The 19,894-nt window shown below is 38.3% G+C and overlaps 2 protein-coding genes across 2 annotated transcripts in view; one reads left to right on the forward strand and one right to left on the reverse strand.

Moving 5' to 3' along the window:
- The window catches only part of LOC132103071 (multiple epidermal growth factor-like domains protein 8), a 32,445-nt gene extending 24,277 nt beyond the window's left edge, over positions 1-8,168 (reverse strand). Inside the window, exons 1-5 of the mRNA XM_059507878.1 lie at positions 7,776-8,168; positions 5,763-6,019; positions 4,538-4,701; positions 1,091-1,306; positions 820-1,000 (exon numbers count right to left, since the gene is read on the reverse strand). Coding sequence (XP_059363861.1) covers positions 820-1,000; positions 1,091-1,306; positions 4,538-4,701; positions 5,763-5,934 — 733 coding nt within the window. The 5' untranslated portion in view covers positions 5,935-6,019; positions 7,776-8,168. The remainder of the gene's footprint in view (positions 1-819; positions 1,001-1,090; positions 1,307-4,537; positions 4,702-5,762; positions 6,020-7,775) is intronic.
- Positions 8,169-15,218: 7,050 nt separating this feature from the next.
- On the forward strand, positions 15,219-19,894 carry LOC132103073 (zinc-binding protein A33-like). The gene is made up of 6 exons (XM_059507879.1): positions 15,219-16,004; positions 16,122-16,217; positions 16,322-16,552; positions 17,163-17,185; positions 18,216-18,334; positions 18,422-19,894. The coding sequence occupies exons 1-6, from the start codon at positions 15,576-15,578 to the stop codon at positions 18,955-18,957; spliced, it is 1,434 nt and encodes a 477-aa protein (XP_059363862.1). The 5' UTR covers positions 15,219-15,575; the 3' UTR covers positions 18,958-19,894.

Here is a 19,894-nt window from a genome sequence, read left to right on the forward strand (position 1 = left end):
CATATGATGAAAAAAAAATTCTAAAATCTTTTCTGGTAAAATCTTGTGAAAAAAAAAAAAAAGTTGAGTCAAAAAAAAAAAGTCTAAAATTGAGAGGAAAATTAGCTTTTTACAAGATTTATTTTTTTGTATTTTTTTAAAGTTAATACCCATAAATAAGAAGTAATTTTCTTTTCCATTCACATTTACAAAATTGATATTGCTATTCCATTTTGCTTTTCTAAGGGGGGAAAATTGTATATTGTTTGTACATATAAAAAATTTACGGCTGTATAAACAAAATATTCATATTTTACAGATAATATTCTTATTTAGCAGACTGACAGATAGATAGTATAAAATATAACAAAATATAGCATTTTAATTTGTTGTCCTTATAAAATACAGTATTAAGCTTAATATTTTTATCACACATTATAAATGGGTTTTTATTAGGGCTGCCCCCTAATAGTCGACTAATCGTTAGTCGACCAGAAGATTTTATTAATCGATAAATCCAAATTTTCTGGCTGACACATTCACAATCATAGCTTATGCGGTGCGCTGTGGCAGGCTTTACGTGTGAGCTTGAGCGCTTATTAGGCTTTGTAGGCAATTAAATGATAATTATACTGATTTAAATAGTTTATTAATAAACGTGCGATTAGTTGACTAATGCTGAAAATGTACGACTACTAGTCCTTAAAAATCCTTAGTCGAGGGCAGCCCTAGTTTTTATACGTGAAAACATGTAAAATAGCTGCTCACATTCCAGATCATGATAAATGATTAATGATCAGTCAGTGATGGGAAAGGTTAACCGAAAAACCTCTTTCTTACCTCCGAACATGTACATTGCTCCAGTGGAAGCCAGGTAAACCCCAGCAGAAGCGGTGCGAGGGGCTGCTTTAACATCCCCTGGGCTCACCTCCCACCACTGCCCCGCGCCACTGTTGTCACGGAGAGCCAGCTGACAGTTCTGTCCCACAAAGCCAGGGCTGCAGATACAATGCTCACCCGTCTGTGATCAAGAGAGGGAGGCAACAAGTGGCATTAAAACCACTTTTTGTACTCCATTTTTGCATGATGAAGAGCTTTCCTTTTTGCCTACCTTATCACAATGACCATGGCCATGTTGTGTGCAGACCTGGGAGCAGAGAGGGGTACTGCAGTCCATTCCTCCCCACCCTTGATGACACTGACAGCGGGCAGTAGCTACGTCACAGCGCCCGTGACCACCGCAGTCCCCAGGGCAAACTGAAAACATGTAGGTGGCATTGAAGCCCAGCAGGTTGTAGTTTGCGTCGCTGAAGAAATGGAGTAACATCTAGCAAATATCAAAACAGAAGATGAACAAGTTATAATGACTATGGGAAAATAGAGACAGACTGTAAGCAAGAAGTCTATCAGTCAAGCTCTGACAAAGTTTCTTATGACTCACAGTCTTATAAAACGGACACATACTGAGAGAAATGGAAAAACCTAAGAATGAACTTCCTATCTTCATCATCTTGTTGAATGAAGAGAATTAAAGAAGTTGAACAGATGGTATAAACTAGTGCTGAACGATACATCGAATTTTCATCGTCATCGCGATATGAACTTGCACGATGAACACATCGCAGCAGACAGCCTGACACGATGAATAAGGGAAAACAGTTTATTACATGCCCTAAGTGCATGTAATAAACGTTTGACCTATCACGTTTAGATCTGAAGACATGGCTGGCGCGTTCATGCTATTTGGCCAATCAGATGAAGCCCCGGGAAAGTGGCTGACAGCTGTCAATTTAGTTGCGAGTCTGCACGGTGTGTTATACGATGGCGGAGGAAGGAGAGAGTGAGGTGATGGTTGACGAAGAATTGATAGTGAAAAAGAACAGCACTTCAGATATCTGGAAATATTTTGGATTTAGGAGGGATGACGTGCTACAAACACAGGTACTGTGCCGAACATGACGAACAGTAGTGGCAACTTCAAGAGGAAACACGACCAACCTCCATCACCACCTGCAATACAACCATAAAGACCTACACGAACAATTTAAAACTAGCCAAACAACAAAACCAAAAAATCCGAGTAGCAAATCTAAAACTTTGCCATCACTAACGTTACAACAGCAGTCAATTTCTCAAAGTTTTGCGAGCGTGACTACTTATGAAACAACATCTAAACGCCACAGAGAAATCACAGCGGCAATAACGCGTTATTTGGCGAAGGACATGATGCCGATAAACACAGTAACCAAAGGTGGTTTTGTGAGCCTGGTAACTAGTTTGGACCGAAGATACCAGATTCCATCACGGACCTATTTTTCGCAAATCGCCATTCCAAAAATGTATGACGCATACAGGGAGACTGTGGAATCAGAACTGAGTCAAGTTGAACACTACGTGTGTACTACAGATCTTTGGTCCAGTCGAACGACAGAGCCCTACATCAGCCTCACTGTGCACTTTTTGGATCAAGACTTTAAACTGAAAACGCGATGTCTACAGACATCCTATTTCCCCGGGCAGCACAACGCAGAAAACATTGCCTGTGGATTAAGTGATGCTTTGGCCAGCTGGCATTTGCGGGAAGAGCAGCTGGTTTGCATTACTAACGACAATGGGGCAAATGTTGTGAAAGCAACAGAACTCAACCACTGGGTCAGACTTCAGTGCTTTGGCCATAGGCTGCATCTTGCTATTGGTAAGTGTGATGATAATATTTGCTTTAAGTTACGTAAGGGATAGAGCGAGGCGGTTGTTATAATAGCAGCTAAAGTTAACATTAGTCCTAATCAGCATGAAGGCATTGTATTCGCTGCATAACAAACAGATTCGCTCTACATTATCCCGCTTATTACATGGCTACCTTCCAAATAAATAATTTGACAAAATATTAATTTAAAAAGAAGTTTATTGATTTAAAAATAAGTGTATTGCTTTTGCTAAACAGAAGCGTATCCATAGCAACGATCTGTTTTTCATATACGGTCTGAGCCATGTACTAAATGCTAAGTCACTATTAGGCTAATGCAAGTATTATTTTATTATAAACAATAGGAAACTCTGAGCACTTGTTGTAAGTTGTATTTCCCCACTGCATGGTCAGCATTTATCTAACGTTAGCAGGATTATCACTGTGTAAGAATTTTAGTTAATTATGCAGCATTTGAAATTGAAATTACTTTATTAAAATAATTATATTACTATAAAATGTAATTTAGTTAAATTATTAATAATTAAATAATTGGCTACAATGTTTACTGGTAGTTTGAATAGTTTGTGACAATTTATTTCTTATCCTCTTTCCAGGAAATGCTGTTAAGGATGACAGCCGCATTGACCGTGCTGCTGGGCTGTGCAAAAAATTGGTGGGACATTTTTCCCACAGCTGGAAACAGAAGACGGCACTGAAAAAAGCACAACAGGAGCACAACCTCCCTGAGCACTCACTCATCACAGAATGTCCAACTAGGTGGGGCTCAAGACAAAAGATGATTGAGAGGGTCTTGGAGCAGCGGCGGGCCATTTCTGATGTCCTCTCAGCAGACCGTAAAACATGGCATCTGGTTCCCTCCTGGCAGGACCTGGATGTACTAGAGTCTGTAAACCTGGCATTACGCCCTTTGCAGGAATTTACTGATGCTCTTTCCGGGGAAATCTATGTCAGTGTTTCATATGTGAAACCCGTCCTTCATCTTTTAAAGACATCGGTCCTTGTAGAAAAGGAAGATGACACAGATTTAACCAAGTCCATTAAAGTGAAAATCCTGGATTACATGAATACAAAGTATGATGACCCAGGAACACAAGAACTTCTGGACATCGCATCCTTCATGGACCCCAGGTTCAAGGTCACCTACATCAGCAGTGAAAAAGTTGAGGACATCAAGAGCAGGATCATGTCAGAAATGAAAGACTCTGCACAGAAGGAAGGGACACATTCTGAGAACACAGAGGCCCTGATCATGGAGCCACCCAGCGAAAAAAAAACAAAGCGATCATTGGGCAGTTTGCTCAAAACAAATCCAAGCCCCACTCCAACAGCATCTTTCATGCATCTAGAGCAAGCTGTTGAAGCTGAACTTAACAGCTACTTGTTCTCCCCCACCATTCACAGTGAAACCGACCCTTTGGCCTGGTGGAAACTCCACCAGGTCACCTACCCTAAGCTGACCAAACTTGCTCGGAAGTATCTTTGTATACCTGCAACTAGTTCTCCCTCCGAGAGGCTCTTCAGCACTTCAGGGAATGTAGTAACATGTCAACGAACATGTTTGAAGCCTAGCAAAGTTAACATGCTGGTTTTCTTGGCCAAGAACTTGTCCTAAAGAGATGGCCAAGGCAGTAAATTGTCCTAAGGGGCAGATCTTTTTTTGCTGATTTTATGAGCCATACAGTTATTTAAAATTTTCGTTTTTAGTTTGCAGTTATTTTCCCCACATTTGTTTTGTTTAAAGAGAGATCTTTTTGTTGAGTTTATAATAATATTAAACAATGTTATCGCACATCGCAGCTTTTCCTCATATCGTGCAGCCCTAGTATAAACTGATACTTCTTGCCTTACCTTACCAGACTTGGCCTCAACTGGTTGTGGTAGGGTGGTGCCACTTAAACTTGCCAGTAGGGGGCTCTGGTAGGAATCACCATCATAGACAAACAGATAGTCATAGGTGCACTCTGTCTGCATAAATGTGAAGTTAAGCACAATGCGATGGTTTCTGCTGGGAGCTGAAAAAATACAGAAGAGATCTCATTACAACCAGAAAAAAAAACATACAAATCCTTTTCTCAATATCACCTTCAAGAGGTAGACATTTGTAATAAGTATTCACATTTAGAGAAGTGTCATGAGCCCCTTTCACACTGCCATTCCGGCAAATACACGGGTAAAGTGTTCCGGCAATTGTTCCCGGGTCACTAGATTTTGCACTTTCACACTGCTAGTGATTACCCGGGATATGTGCGTGCTTTCACACACAACCCATAAAGATCCCGTAACGACACGTGACATCAGGGCGTGACGTGTAATGTATGAGTCGAAAACGTTAGGCACGTTATACTTTCACTGAAGCAAGCGAACGATCTCAGCATCAGCGCGGAAAATGAGGAACTAACTGATCTCTGCTTCATTACAGTTTGCACATATTTTTTCGTCGCGAACGTTGATCTTCCTTCAAAACAGGCGGTAAAAGAGTCGCACCATAACACGCGTCATCACTTCGACACGGCATTAGATCTGGCTTTTGTTCACACAGCGCTCGTCCCGGGTCGAACCCGGCAATGTTACTAGGTCCCCGACCCGGGTTCAATGCCGGGATCAATCCCGGGACGTGGTTGCTTTCACACAGAAGGCGACCCGGCAATGTTCCGGCAATATGCCGGGTCGGACGTGCAGTGTGAAAGGGGCTATGGTCACGCAGCTACTGAAGTTGGTAGTAGTAATAATAACTACAGTAATCAAAAAATCATAACTAATAACATTACTACATGAATCTGCAGAAGATACCACTCAGCTCTCGTGATATTAAAGCAGCAAATACTGAAATTGTATTTTCAGACTTCCAAAGTATGAAAAAATACTATAGAAAGTCAATGGCTAAAGTCAATGGTAAAATTAAGCATGCATTGATAAATTATTCACGATAGGAAATTCAAAAACATGAATTTAAAAAAAAGATCATGCTGACTTGGAATAACAAGCAAAACAGTCATTAATTTAAATCCTACTATATGCTAAAGAAGCTCCTTTCATTCATTAGCCCTTTGTTTTTGTAGTTTGTGACACCAACCCTTGATAAGCCACTCGCAGTTGTCATTCACAGAGTAGTTTCCTGGTCCATCTGTGACATATCCAGGGACACCCCGCAAAATCTGTCTTTGGCCCTTACAGTCTCCTGCCCAGGTAACAGGTACCAGAATCATCAAGACAGGCAGCAGGACAGTCGGGATGTGAGAATTCATCCTGTCCTCCACCCGCAAAGGGCAAAGTGAGAAAAAGATGGAGAAACTACTGAAGGGTGGCTGGACTTGCTCACAGTATGGAGACCTATAGAGAAAAAGAACATAAAAATAAATTACACAAATAATTACACAAACAGACCATATACATTCACCCTGTAATACATAAAGAAACATTTTTTTTTACAGTATTTATGTTATTGCCTTTGTTTTATTTGTGGTGTCATCCTCCCTGACATGCATTCACCACAGTTTAATGTTTTATAAGTTAATGCTCTAATTTTACAGATATCTAGGTAAACTAACAGAATGTTAAGATTTTTTCAATAATGAATTTTCTAAAACATTTAGCTAGATTTATATTAACCTGAAATAATCTATCATCATCTACAGGATTCATCTTAGTACCTTGTCATAATATTGAGTTTTAGATGGCGAGAACTCATTATTAATAAAAACAAATTGTCTACCTGGATATCTGTAAATTGTGTTACAGAAAGAGTAATAACAGCAATAACAGTAGACAAACACAAATGCTTTGTAAAACAAGTTTTTGATGATAATGCAAATGGAACCTCGTTCTAAAAAGCCTACTGTATCAAACTTGTTACATTCATTTCTAAAACCTCTAAATTATCAACATGATCAAAAGTTTGCCATAAAATGTATCATGCTTAATCTACTACATGCTTTTCATTAACAATGTTTATTTATACATTTCTTAATCATCACTGTATTGTATCACATTACGTTTTGTTCCCCAGAATTAAAACAACAGAGTTTTGATCATAAAACTAAATGAAGCCTTTAAATATAATCTAACTGAGACATTATTGGGAAATACAGAGTGACAATTGATATTTGTATGCATTTTAAGCAAGTATTCTGCTATAATATTATATAAAATCTCTCTGATTTACATAAAAATGTCTCATATTTGCAAGTTTAAGCCTCTGAATAAAACTAATGCGTTACTCCTCCTCGAAAATATGTAAGCTCCATATTCTCCCTAGATCATGCAATATGAGCCAGAAAAGATTGATGTATGAAATATAATACAAAACATGAAAAACTTTTTTTTTTTACAGTTTTAGTCTAAAGTTTAAATAAACTTCCATTTTTAAAAAGATTTTATGTTAGGATTATGTTAGACTTAACAAGGTTAAACAGAATAAGATTGTTTTATACATAATTTGTATTATTTATTATCAATGTTGTTGTTATATGTTTATATTTTGTCTTGTCACTGACAACAGAGCACAAATTGTAATTTCATTGCCCTGTACAATGACAAAGCTTTATTATCCAACCTTATCTTGCCAAAAAGACAACATCTGAAGCAAAAGGCACGGTTACAAAAACCTTGTGAAAAATACTTGTCTTTGAAAAACTGCCATACGCTGCTAAAAAGTAGCACATATCATGTTAAGAAAAACCACACTTTCAACGCCAAACTATTGAACTATTTGATTTAAAAAAAATTACACAACATAAGAGCTAAAAGAGACATTTGTCTTTTTAAACTAGTATTTCCAGAGGTTAGCTGACACAAGCATCACTGTTACGAGCTAACGGTTTACTTTACTGTTAACGTTAGCTGTTGTGTCATCACATTTAACCGACCATGGTCCCTTGTTAAACTAAATAATTACAGTAATTAATATAGCAGTGTGCATCTGCCCATTGTCAGTTCAGCATCTACTGACTCGTATCAATCAAAGAGATATTTATATCTGACAAGTGAGCCTTGTCTTTAGCTGAGCAGGCTAACCGACTAGCCATGTCTATCCGATTCTATCCGCTAGCTGTCGGAAAAATCTAACCATCTGTACTCATTTACTCACCAATTCCCGAGTCTCGGTTTCCATGTTTCTAAAACATAACGTTAGAGGTTTTCGTAACTTACATCCTGTATCAGGAAATGTAATAAAAAGTCGCGTTGAGCGACGCCCCTGTATCGCTGTGGCTATTGTTGTGCTGCGGCAGCGGAGCCCAGCGGCGGTTTAGAGCTCGAGACCACCGCGGACGATCATGTGTGAGTGCGCTCCTGGAATCAAAGGCCTCGAGCTCCGCTGACAGGATGCCTTTATTTACAAAAAAATCTCCAGATGTTATCAAGAATAACGCGCGCGTCCTCTCAGTTTCAGCGTCTGGCTAAATCCAATGACTGTTACAGTATAAATCGTGCGTGAGTTTGTTCCCTGATATCCAGGGCGCATCTTGAATCGTGCAGGGCATTTGTGTTTGTTAACTGGGGATGTGTATATGTGTGTGTGATTCCAGATGGTTGTAAACAATACAAAGCCTAATAAGCGTGCCGAGCAGCCTCCTGCTGGTCTTTTGAGTATTAAAGAGCAGGTCATATGTTTTTTTAGAAAAGTATCTAATTCGCGGTCTATAACGTAGCTATATGTAAACAATCTTGTAAAGGTGTTAATCAAAAAAGTGCATGATAAATAAAGATATTGTCTCTCAAAACAGAGAGTCGATTCTGAATCGCCTGAACGAGTCGTCATATTTTCGAATCTTTAGCCTGTTACCGGTTAACGTCACTGGGTAACACATTTGCATAATCCCTGCCTGTCCGCGAAATACAAACAGAGTCTGACCTGCCCACAAACACTTCCTCTAGTTAGTGTGTTTACACCAGTTTAGCTCCAACCTTGATCAAACTCACCTACCTGTGATTTTCTAATGATCCTGAAAACACGGATTAGCCTGCTCAGGTGTGTTTGATTAGGGTGAGGGCTAAACTCTTCAGCGCATTGGCCCTCCAGAGGGTTGTTCCATAAAACAAGATTAGAAAATAAGCCAGGCTTATTTTGGTTAGTCAGACTTATTGTCTGTGAATTCTGTTTCATAAAGCAAACTTAAAATAGTTCAAACTCAGTTACCCTGGAAACTTATGCTGGGAAACTAGCCTGGTCCGGGGCAGGCTAACTGTCAGGCTAAGCCTGAGTTGATGCTTAACCAGAATACCGTTTTAACACTGACCCACTAGGAATGTGATATTACATCGGACTCTCTGGCATGCTGCCATTTTATTTCATGTAGGCCTAACCACTATCAGTCCAACAATGAAAACAAATGCACTTTAAAAATAAATGTAATTCGAACATACAAAAAGTAAAACAAATGTAAAGAAGTAATTGTAGGCCTATTTGTTTAGTTGGTGTGATTTTTGTAATGAATCAATTAGCCTAAATGTCTATAAATAGGGAGCTCCACCCGTGTAGGAGGACGCATAGTCATGGCGTGTCCTTTCATTGATGAGTGAGCGATAATACGCAGGGCATTTCAAAGAGAGCGTACTTTCAGGGACAGGGCAGACCCGTTGGTTTTTTCTGACTACTACCTGCATGAGCGGTATAGATTCTCGAGGGAAGGGATAGCATATATTTGCAGATTACTAGCTACTGAGCCCACACATCGCAAATAGCACACGGCGCAATAAAGCGCTCACAGTCCCGCAGACTGTGTGCATTGCACTTCGCTTTTTTGCCAGCGGAACATTTTTGTACACCGTTGGAGATGCAGAGAACATCAGCAAAGCATCGGTTTGCCGCTCTGTACGAATTGTGTACCTGTCTTTAAAAAAATTACTCAATGTGTTCATCACCTTCCCTGGCCACAGAGCGATTCACAGTAGGAACAAGCCTTTTATGGAATCGCTGGTAAGTTAAAATAAGAACTATATAGAAAATGGAAATATTTATTGTCTTTTAATGTAAGACATGGCAATTGACAGACAAACACTTAACTTTTGTAGCTTTCCCAAATGTTATCGGAGCTCTGGACTGCACCCACGTGCGCATAAAGCGCCCGTCTGGTCCGCATGAAGCAGACTTCGTTAATAGGAAATCATTACACAGCATCAATGTACAGGTACAGTCCCACTGAGATTATATTGTAGGCTAGAAGCGATTGTTCTTTACAATAAGCTGGGCACCTGTGTTCTATTCATTGCAAATGCATTTACAATTCTATATGTATGTGTGTGTGTGTGTCCAGTGTAGTGACCTACATTTTTAATTATTTAGATGACTTGTGATGCAGACTGCATCACAAATGTAGAGGCAAAATGGCCTGGCTCAGTGCATGATTCCTGAATCTTTCGGGCTTCTTCTCTTTCCCACCAACTGGCACAAGGTATGTTAGTCACTTAACATAGCAAAAACTACAGATTTAAAAAAAAAACTTCAAATTTTTTTTTTTTTATTCAGGTCAATTCTCAGGAGTTTTGCTGGGAGACAAGGGATATGCATGCCTGCCTCATCTCTTGACTCCCTATCAGGAGACGCAGACTGAGGCACAGCACAACTACAATATTGCCCATGCACGCACAAGAGCTCGTATAGAGATGGCATTTGGGCTCATCAAGTCAAGGTTCCAGTGCCTGAATTACCTCAGAGTGATTCCACAAAGGGCATGTGACATTGTAGTTGCATGTGTTGTGCTACATAACATTGCCTGCCTGAGGAGAGAGAGGCAACCAAGGATGGTTGTAGAGCAAGACTGGGACATTGAAGGCATTTTTGATGACAATGAAATGGGCAGGGTTATAAGAGACAGTTATGCCAATAATTAATTTTAGTTAACTGTCCAAACCATGTTAAAGGTATTCACTTTCCCCTTAATTTACCAGACACACAAGTCATATTTTATTTTATTTAGGTTGAAGCTGCCTGTTGGGGGTGAAAACATACAATTAAATGTGGTCAAAAAACAAAAAGGTCATGTGTCATTGTTTTAAATATGTCAGTTCTACTTGCATTTTTCTCAAGCTGTTGGATTTCCAGCTCCAACTTTCTCATCTTGAGTTTTTTTTATATTGGATGTCAGTATCTATGGCCTCCATTTGTTTCAGGAGATACCTTTTGTAGACTCCTTTATGTTCTGGGTCTTGTAGGAACAGAAATGGATTTTATTTTTTTCAATTTGATCTAGTGCTCTTGGCACTTTTTTTGTAATTTCTTAATACTCACTTGGTCACATGTCGTCCCAGACTGAGAGGGCTCTAGAAGGGTGTCAGCATCCTGTTGCCAATAAATGGAAATACACACAATTTAGCACCTGACAGGTAGGCTATTAAAAATATAATTTGCAAATTTGTGCCTACCTCAGGCCTCCTTGAACATACTGACACAGTTTCCTCATCCTCCTCAACTGTAGATGGGCCTTCAACCTAAAACCATTAATTTAAACTTGGTTTAATAAATAACCACTTGACAAATCAATGCTTTAAACTCATACTGTCATACTCACAGGGTTCAGCATGATGTCTGGTGGTTCCAGAAAGCACACAGAATTTGGCATCACTATAAAACAAAAATATTTAGATAGGAATGGAAGAATAAAAATAAATAAAATACCTTTTAAGTAGTGATCTCTTATACTAGATGGAATGGATCCAGATGCTGTTCCCCCCTCTATTCCCTCAATGACAGGCCTCCCTTTATTCAGGTCTAATGCCAGCTCCTCTGCAGGAGTAAAGTTGGCTGTTGGTGGCCCTCCCCCAGTGCCAGCAACCTCACTCTTCTTTTTGGCAGCTGCAATTATTAAACATCATGAGTCTGGACAGTTGTACATCAAGCTGGCTATGCTTAAGTACTTACATAGATTTATACTTTATAATTAATACTTACCATTCTAAACAATATTTTTATATTTTATTTTCACCTGCTGCCATGTTCTTTTTTCTTCACTTAATTTGCTGCTGTAAAAGTTACACACACACACACACACACTCTGTGACAAACATTTAATTTAACTTTAATAAAATATATAAAAATATAGTAAAATAATAATAAAAGTAAAATAAAATATAGTAATGTAGGCCTACATTAATTGCTACTTACGCATTGAGACGATCAGCAATTTCCTGCCAGTCCTTTTCTCTCGTTTTATTAATTGCTGCCGTATTTCCTTTTTTTGTAATCATGTGTTTAAATTCTTCGTAAGATTCGAGAAGTAATTGCTGCTCAGTTGCCGTGAACATCGCTGCTCTCTCTTTCCCTTTAGTTGCCATGTTAAATTGATGAATCTATGCTCCACCATCAGGGCTTCTTAAGAATAGCGTGCACGCGCAATTATCTAGACTAGATAAACCTGGTTCAAATTAGTGAGATTGCGTGAACTTGAATTACCTTTTATGAAACCGCCTTAAGCCCCAACTGATTTGTTAGGTTAATTCAAGTCGGGTTTTGGAGCTTAATCCCCGCTTTTCTAAGCTTCTTTTATGAAACAACCCCCAGGACAAGATTTGAATAACCCTGGTTTACACCATGTTGAGAAGGCACTGTGTTCAAGGCAGTGTTAATTTTGTTGAGAATAATATGTCATAAATTTTGTCAAAAAAATTTTTTTAGTCCGACAACAACAGACTATGATGAACAAAAACTATGATGTAGCCTAAATCTACTGACATTTTAATAAAAAAAAAAATTTAATGAATGTGTTAGGTAGGGACGATTAGAGAAGAGATTAATTCAGAACGAATCTTGCTCCGTGGTTCGGATAGGCCTATTATGCCCCGTTTCCACCGCAGGAACTTTACCCAGGAACTAGGGACTTTGGGCTGGTACCCGGTGTGTTTCCACCGCAGGAACCAGGAACTAAATAAAGTTCCTGGTAAAAAAAATGCCCCTCAGAAAGTCCCTGCTGGCGAGGTGATACTTTTTCAAAGTTCCTGAACTTTCGGGGGCGGGACTTGGTCGCTAAACATCCTGATTGGTTGAGTTCACGCAGCATTGGTTGAGTTCAACCACCATTTATTCGGATCAACATTTTCAAAATATTACTGTTATTGTGTCATGAAATGTAATTTAAAAGTATTTCAGGCGAGAATGTAGTTGTTTAAAACTCAAATCTGTGGTTTATTTATAAAGACAGCGCCTATTTAAAAATGTGTTTCGCCAATCTCAGAGACGACGCGACCAGCGGGAGCTCAGTGATCATGTATCCGCCGAGAGCAGCCTCTCCTCGGCTAGACCTTCTGATGTGTGCCGCTGGCTCTGATGTCTCTTTAGTGGTTAAACATAAAATATAATTCAGCTGCGGGGTAAATCTAACAGGTTTTCTTTGGTCTGTATTCAATTTATCTATATGTTAAAAAGAAAATAAAAAAGGCAAATCTATATAATATTTCGTTTCATTGTAATGGCTGTATATATACACATAAATGAACTAAGTACATTTCTGCAGCTGTTATTATGCTTAAATGAAAACGAAAGGAGGCAGTGGTATTTGATATCCTATTTCGTTTTATTGTAAATTTACAGAGAGGAAAATAGTAGCCATGGTCAGCTGACTGAAGTTATCAAGTACGCTGCTGTTTGCAGATTTACTGGATTTGCGTCGTCGCGGACATCACACTCCTGAGTCGAATGCACAAAGTCCGCACTACCGAGGATGCAAGTCCAAAATCAGCGTACTTTGTATTGAGAAACGCGCACAGACCTACGTCACCAGTCTATTTGCCTAATCTTCCCGGTACTTTACACCACGGTGGAAACGCAGAAAGCAACAGGTCTGGGGGGAAAAAAGTTCCTGGGAAAAAAAGTTCCTGGTACAAATGTTCCGGGTAATTTCGGTGGAAACGCGGCATTAGATGCTGTATGAACCGGCGGGACATAAGCTAAAATATGTCGCAAAAAACATATTTATTCACATTTGTCTGCTTGAAAGAATGAAGAATATGGTTAACAAGTTGCTATAAAGAATGCATAATTAGCCTGTATAATGGATGTGCATGATAAATATCGGCCGATAATTAATGCGCATCTCATCAGTAAAGCTGGTTCTCTAATCAGCGGTAAATTCCATCAGGCGGTGCATGATTTCCCATAGAGCAGCTGTTACTTAACAGAGCTGTTGTTAAAGGGTTAGTTCACCCAGATAGCAAAATTATGTAATTAATAACTTACCCTCATGTTGTTTCAAACCCGTAAGACCTCCGTTTATCTTTGGAACACAGTTTAAGATATTTTAGATTTAGTCCGAGAGCTCTCAGTCCCAATCTGTTCATCTTCAGTTCTCTCTTCACAGCAGTTCAGTCAGTGTACTGTTTGAGTGCATGCATTACTCCGGGATATTGGTTTGTTTGAACTCAGAGGGAGTGTCAGCCACATTAAAAAAGTTAACAGCTTAAGTCATTTGTGGATTAATGCGTATTAGAGATGCGAACCGTTTAAAACGATTCAGTTCGATTTGGTGAACTGAATGATTCGTTCGCGAACCGGATATCCAGACTGCTTTGTTTTGAACTCTCTCACACAACAGACACGGAAGAGAAGACAATGCTGAATAAAGTCGTCGTTTTTGCTATTTTTGGACCAAAATGTATTTTCGATGCTTCAAAAAATTCTAACTGACCCTCTGATGTCACATGGACTACGTTGATGATGTTTTTCTTACCTTTCTGGACATGGACAGTATACCGTACACACAGCTTCAATGGAGGGACTGAGAGCTCTCGGACTAAATCTAAAATATCTTAAACTGTGTTCCAAAGATAAACGGAGGTCTTACGGGTTTGGACAAACATGAGGGTAAGTTATTAATTACATAATTTTGCTATCTGGGTGAACTAACCCTTTAATGACATAATTTTCATTTTTTGGTGAACTAACCCTTTAAGGTGAGTTATGGAATGACAGGCTAAAAGTAAACAAATATAACTATTTGATTTAATAAAAAAAAAATCAAAGTGTACATCAGGTCACATTTCATTTTATTTTAAATAGCCCACATTTCACACCCAATTTATTTATGCTTATTACATTATTTTATTAAGTAAAAATACATACAAATAAATAGAATATATATAGTTTAATAATGTATATAGGCTATACATGTACAAGAAATTTGTCTTGGTAAATTGGTACTTGACAAAGACAACAGAAAAACTCTAAATAATAGAACAATGAGATAAACCATTTAAAAATATGACAAGCTATACAATAAAAGCAAGAAAAATCTAAAATAAAATAAACATCAAAAACACGAACTAAACTAAACACGAATAAATTATTTAATTTAGAATAATTATGTATGCTTAAATTTCATTTAATTACATATTATTTAATTAATTTATTAAAGTAAATTAAATTACTCCATAGACGTGTTGCTTGCAAAATAAATAATTACTTGAAAACTGTCATTGCACAATTACAATCAAATGTATTTATTTACTGTTGTTTGCCAGATTTAATAATTTATATATTTACTCCTCCAGATCTTGCATCCCCAAATAAAACTGTTTTATTTAAGACATTTTAAGATAACCTTTTAAGATCCCTTAAAAGTTAACCTCCTTCTGAGGATCAGCTGTGGTGATATGGCAACCCAAATCTGGACGAAAAAGAAGACAAACTTGTTTTGACTGTTTGCACTTTTATTTTATTTTCTGGTCTCTCTGCCTCCCTCACTCTTTCATAGACGAGGAAGTTGCCAGGAATAAGACGAAAGCAGGTAGATCTTCTCGTCTTTACCAAATCCCTTCCTTCTTTCTTTTCAAACAGCAAGTTTAACTTTTTAAACGCGGAAGGACCGATGTTTTAAACAGCTCTGCGATTTTCAAACGTTTTTTTAAAACCCTGCTGAGAAAATATCGTTTGGCGAAAGAGAAAGTACAAGCTAACGACATGGCAGACAATAGTGACGAAGATATTACAGACAGACAGTCTCTTCTAGAGAAAGACTTGACGTGTCCTGTCTGCAAAGACATTTTTAGAGAACCCGTGTTGCTCTCGTGTAGCCACAGTTTCTGTCAGGAATGTCTGGAGGGCAGCTGGAAGAACCAGCCGAAACGGCAGTGCCCGATGTGCAGAAAGTGCTGCGACGGGGAGACACCGATCTCTAACCGCGCATTAAATGACACCTGCGTCTCCTATAAAAAGGAGAGGAACCCGAGAGGACACGGTACTGGTGATGATGAGGTCATCTGTGGTTTGCACCAGCGTATCTTCCAGCTCTTCTGCATTAAAGACGAGGAGCCCGTGTGCGTCGAGTGCGTGACTCTTCATCCGGGGCACGACCTGGTGACCATAGAGCAAGGAGTGCCTTTCTGCAAGGTGAGCTCATTGCTTTTTCCTCATCGTAGTATAAAAAAACAACCCACTTCGTGTTACAGCTACTGAAATGAACAAGGACCTTTAATGGAAATATTTCTAACGTGCAATGTTTTATAGGAAGAGCTTAACATGAAAATCAAAATACTGGAAAGTAAGCAGGATTCCTTCAAAAGGATGAAAAAAAGATATAAAGACACAGTTTCCTTTATTGTGGTAAGCAGCCTCCTAAAAACGTTTTCAAGGCCAAACACATAAAATGCAGCAAAATCTTGATAATTTTGAATGAATGCTTATTCCGTCTCTCCATATTGTTTCAGAGCCAGACTAAGGATGCTGAGAATCAAATCAAAGAAGAGTTTGAAAGACTCCATCAGGTCCTACGTGATGAGGAGACATCTAGAATAAAGGCTTTGTATAGAGAAGAAAATGAGAAGAAGGAAATATTGAATGAGAAGATTGAAAACATCAGTCGCGATATCACAGCTCTTGCTAAATTAATTCAGTCTGTGAAGAGGGAAATGGGAGACGAAGATTTGACTTTTCTTCAGGTATATATATATACATATATATAACCTTTGTATGTGTTAATATATAAAACTTACTCGCTGTTTATCAGTTGTAAAAAGGATACACCTATGCATCCATACTTTTAAGAGGGTCTGACGTCAGTGTAACTATCAACATGTAGATTACAGGAGATTATCTCTAGATAAATCACTGGTGGGTCAGTGACAAAAAAATAAGTGTTTAGTTAACAAAGGAAAAATCTAGTTTCAAATGCACGTACCGAACACTTCGAAATATATTTTTCTTTTGCAATCATGCTTGTTTCATATTTTTTTGAATGCAAAAAAAACATTTTTAAATTCACTGATTCATGTCATGTCATTGATTTTGCTCCACCACTTACCAAACAAACAAAAAATATCATAATATTCCAGTCATTGTATGTATGAATTGCATTTTTGTTTTATGGCCAATGCAGAAAAATCTGTCTTCAACCTAGATTTAACAATGGCTTGTGTAGACGAGGTCTTGAAATGAAACCTCATAATTGACCCTTTACATTTACGTTTCTCACATTTTAACATAGCTGATAACGAAATCAGACATGTCCCACTTTCATGCTCTTATAAATCAACTTTTCTTCTTCCACAGAATTTCCAGAGCCTAAAAAGACGGTATGTGCCTTTTTTATTTTATCAAGTCTTTCTTAGGTCTGCTTTGCTATAAATGTCTTGCTTAGTACTATTATAGATAAGTCATATTTACTCACACTGATGCATTTTATTTTGTTGTTCTTTACATCTATTATATTTTTAAAGTTAACATGAAATGAAAATTCCCCATTCTATATTCTAAATTCATGTTATAGATCTTAAAGGGATAGTTCACCCAAAAATGAAAATGACTTAAAATGATTAATGAAAATGTCCTACACATTCTTGTCCATATCAGGGTAGTGAATAGTCCAAACTTGATCACAGAATTGTCCCTTGTTACTTAAGTACACTTGAAATATTGAGTACAATAGGGTTTGGTGAAAAACAAACCAAAATGTAATTTGTAAAAATCCTGACCTTTCCTGTTGGTCTGTTGTGTGTGACTGCACATTCATGACATTCGCTCAGGGAAAGCACACAAGCGCACCTTTTTGAGAAAAAGTTTAATAATAGCATGACACAATGCATAGATAAACCCAAACAAGTGTCCATGTACATTTGTTCACAAAGAAGTCACTTTCAAAGCAAGCAACTTTTTGTTGGTCAACATGGCAAATTTGCATGACCAGCTTGAAACAGTTGCAAAATCTGCATGGGAAAAACTTTTGTCATCATGCAAAAAATCCAATAGTGTAGATTCCTCTTGAAACTGGATTTGACACATGAAAAATTTGGCAAACAACTGTATTTTTTTTTTTTTTTACCTCATTAAAATGGCATGACTTCTCTCTAGTGATGAGTGCAGAGCTTCTCCAAAAGCTCATATTCATCCATCTGTAATTTTGAACACAACTCCCATGTCTGAAAATCCAAACAACCGATGCATCGAACCAAGTCCCCATGTTTTTCTTTTTCAATCAAGTATTTCAGACGTATGTAACAATAGGGCAGACAAGATCTGTCAGTAGTTCTGTTTTGTTGTGACTAATTTAGCTGTGTGTAAGAGATTAAACGGAAGGGAAAGATGATCTCTTTATGTCTGTCACAGAACCCAGTGGACTGGTGAGGAACCAAAGAGGGTTCAAGGAGCTCTCATCAACATGGCCTTGCATGTAGGCGCTTTAGGTTACAAAGTCTGGGAAAAGATGCTGTCTCATGTCACATGTTGTGAGTGCACTTTTCACCTTGCTTAAAATGTGTGTGTAAGATTAACTCAGAGCTTTGTGAGTCACTGTAACATTGTTTTGTCTGCAGTGCCTGTAATCCTGGATCCCAACACAGTCTCGCCCTGGCTCTCCATATCTCCTGATTTTTCCAGTGTGCAACAGAGTCAGGAAAGACAAACTTTCCCAGACAACCCTGAGAGGTTTGATCCCTGTGTTTTTGTCCTTGGCTCAGAGGGTTTCTCCTCGGGACGCCACCGTTGGGAGGTCCGTGTGGCTGACCACCCCAAATGGATCTTGGGAGTATGCAAGGAGTCAGTGGTTCGGAAGAGGAAGTTTACAGTGACAACAACAGCCGGAGTGTGGACCATCGCTCTGAGTAAAGGAGTCTACAGTGCACTGACCACTCCACGCACTGAGCTTAATCTAGAGAGAAGGCCTGAAACCATCAGGGTAAAGGTCAATATGGAGAAGGGAGAGGTGTCCTTCTGGGATACAAGTAACAACAAGCACCTATGTACATATAATGATAAGTTCACTGGAAAGCTGTTCCCCATCTTTGGCCCAGGGCTTCAGAGTACACCCATCACTATCTTGCCTGCAAAAGTGACCATACACAAACAATAATTACATTTGCTTTGTTTCTTTAACATCTTAGCCTGGTGAGACTGAAGAGTCTAAAACCCTTCACTGAAGTTGCTACTTAGTTTGAACAGAATTCAAGGAATAATTTAGATTCAGTAGAAGTTGATCTCAGTCAACAGCATTTCAAACAGCACAACAATCATGACACTAATGCCATAAACCCCAAAGCGATTAAACAAGTGTAATTCAAATAGTGTTACAGATCAAATAAAAGTTCTAAAAGAAGAATTACATGTAAGTGCTTTTATCAGATGATGAGCTCCATATTTCTGCTTTTAAATCCTCCAAAAACTGAACCCGTTCACTTCTATTTCAAGTGCAGCACCATAAAAGTGATCCTTAATTTATTATTTTTCTCTTTAAGAAAAAAGGGACAAATTGAAAAGATTTGATGTCATGCCACAAATGCTGTTGTTTGTGAATAACTTGTACTGGACTTGGAAAATTCCTTTAAATGAAAATAGGAAAGAAAGAAATGGAAATTCAAAGGAGGTAAACAGTATATGCTGATATATTATACTAAAACATGTCATGATTTATGTTTTTTTTCCTCTCTCCATATTATGTTAGTGTGATTTGCTGTGTCAGGGTGGTGTAAAAAAGTATTTTTTTATTGTCCTCCACAATGTGAATGGCTTTATTGCTGCTAAAACACTATTGATCGTTCAGTAGAAAATGTCTTTCATATCAATCAACTTAAAGTGCTGCAATTAAGCCTTTTCGAATATTACCTTCACATTATACATTGCATTGCATTATGCAGTGTATCATGTAGCTGTATGTGAACATAAATTATCTGCAAAGTTTTGAAGCTGACAGTGCACGATAAGAAATGTTATTGTCAAAAAAAAAAAAAAAAAGTCTGCTTGCAATCGCATACAATGGGATGGGGAAAACATGCCATAAAGTTTTGAGACAT

This window comes from Carassius carassius, chromosome 24 (assembly GCF_963082965.1).
Source record: "Carassius carassius chromosome 24, fCarCar2.1, whole genome shotgun sequence".
Taxonomy (NCBI): Eukaryota; Metazoa; Chordata; class Actinopteri; order Cypriniformes; family Cyprinidae; genus Carassius; species Carassius carassius.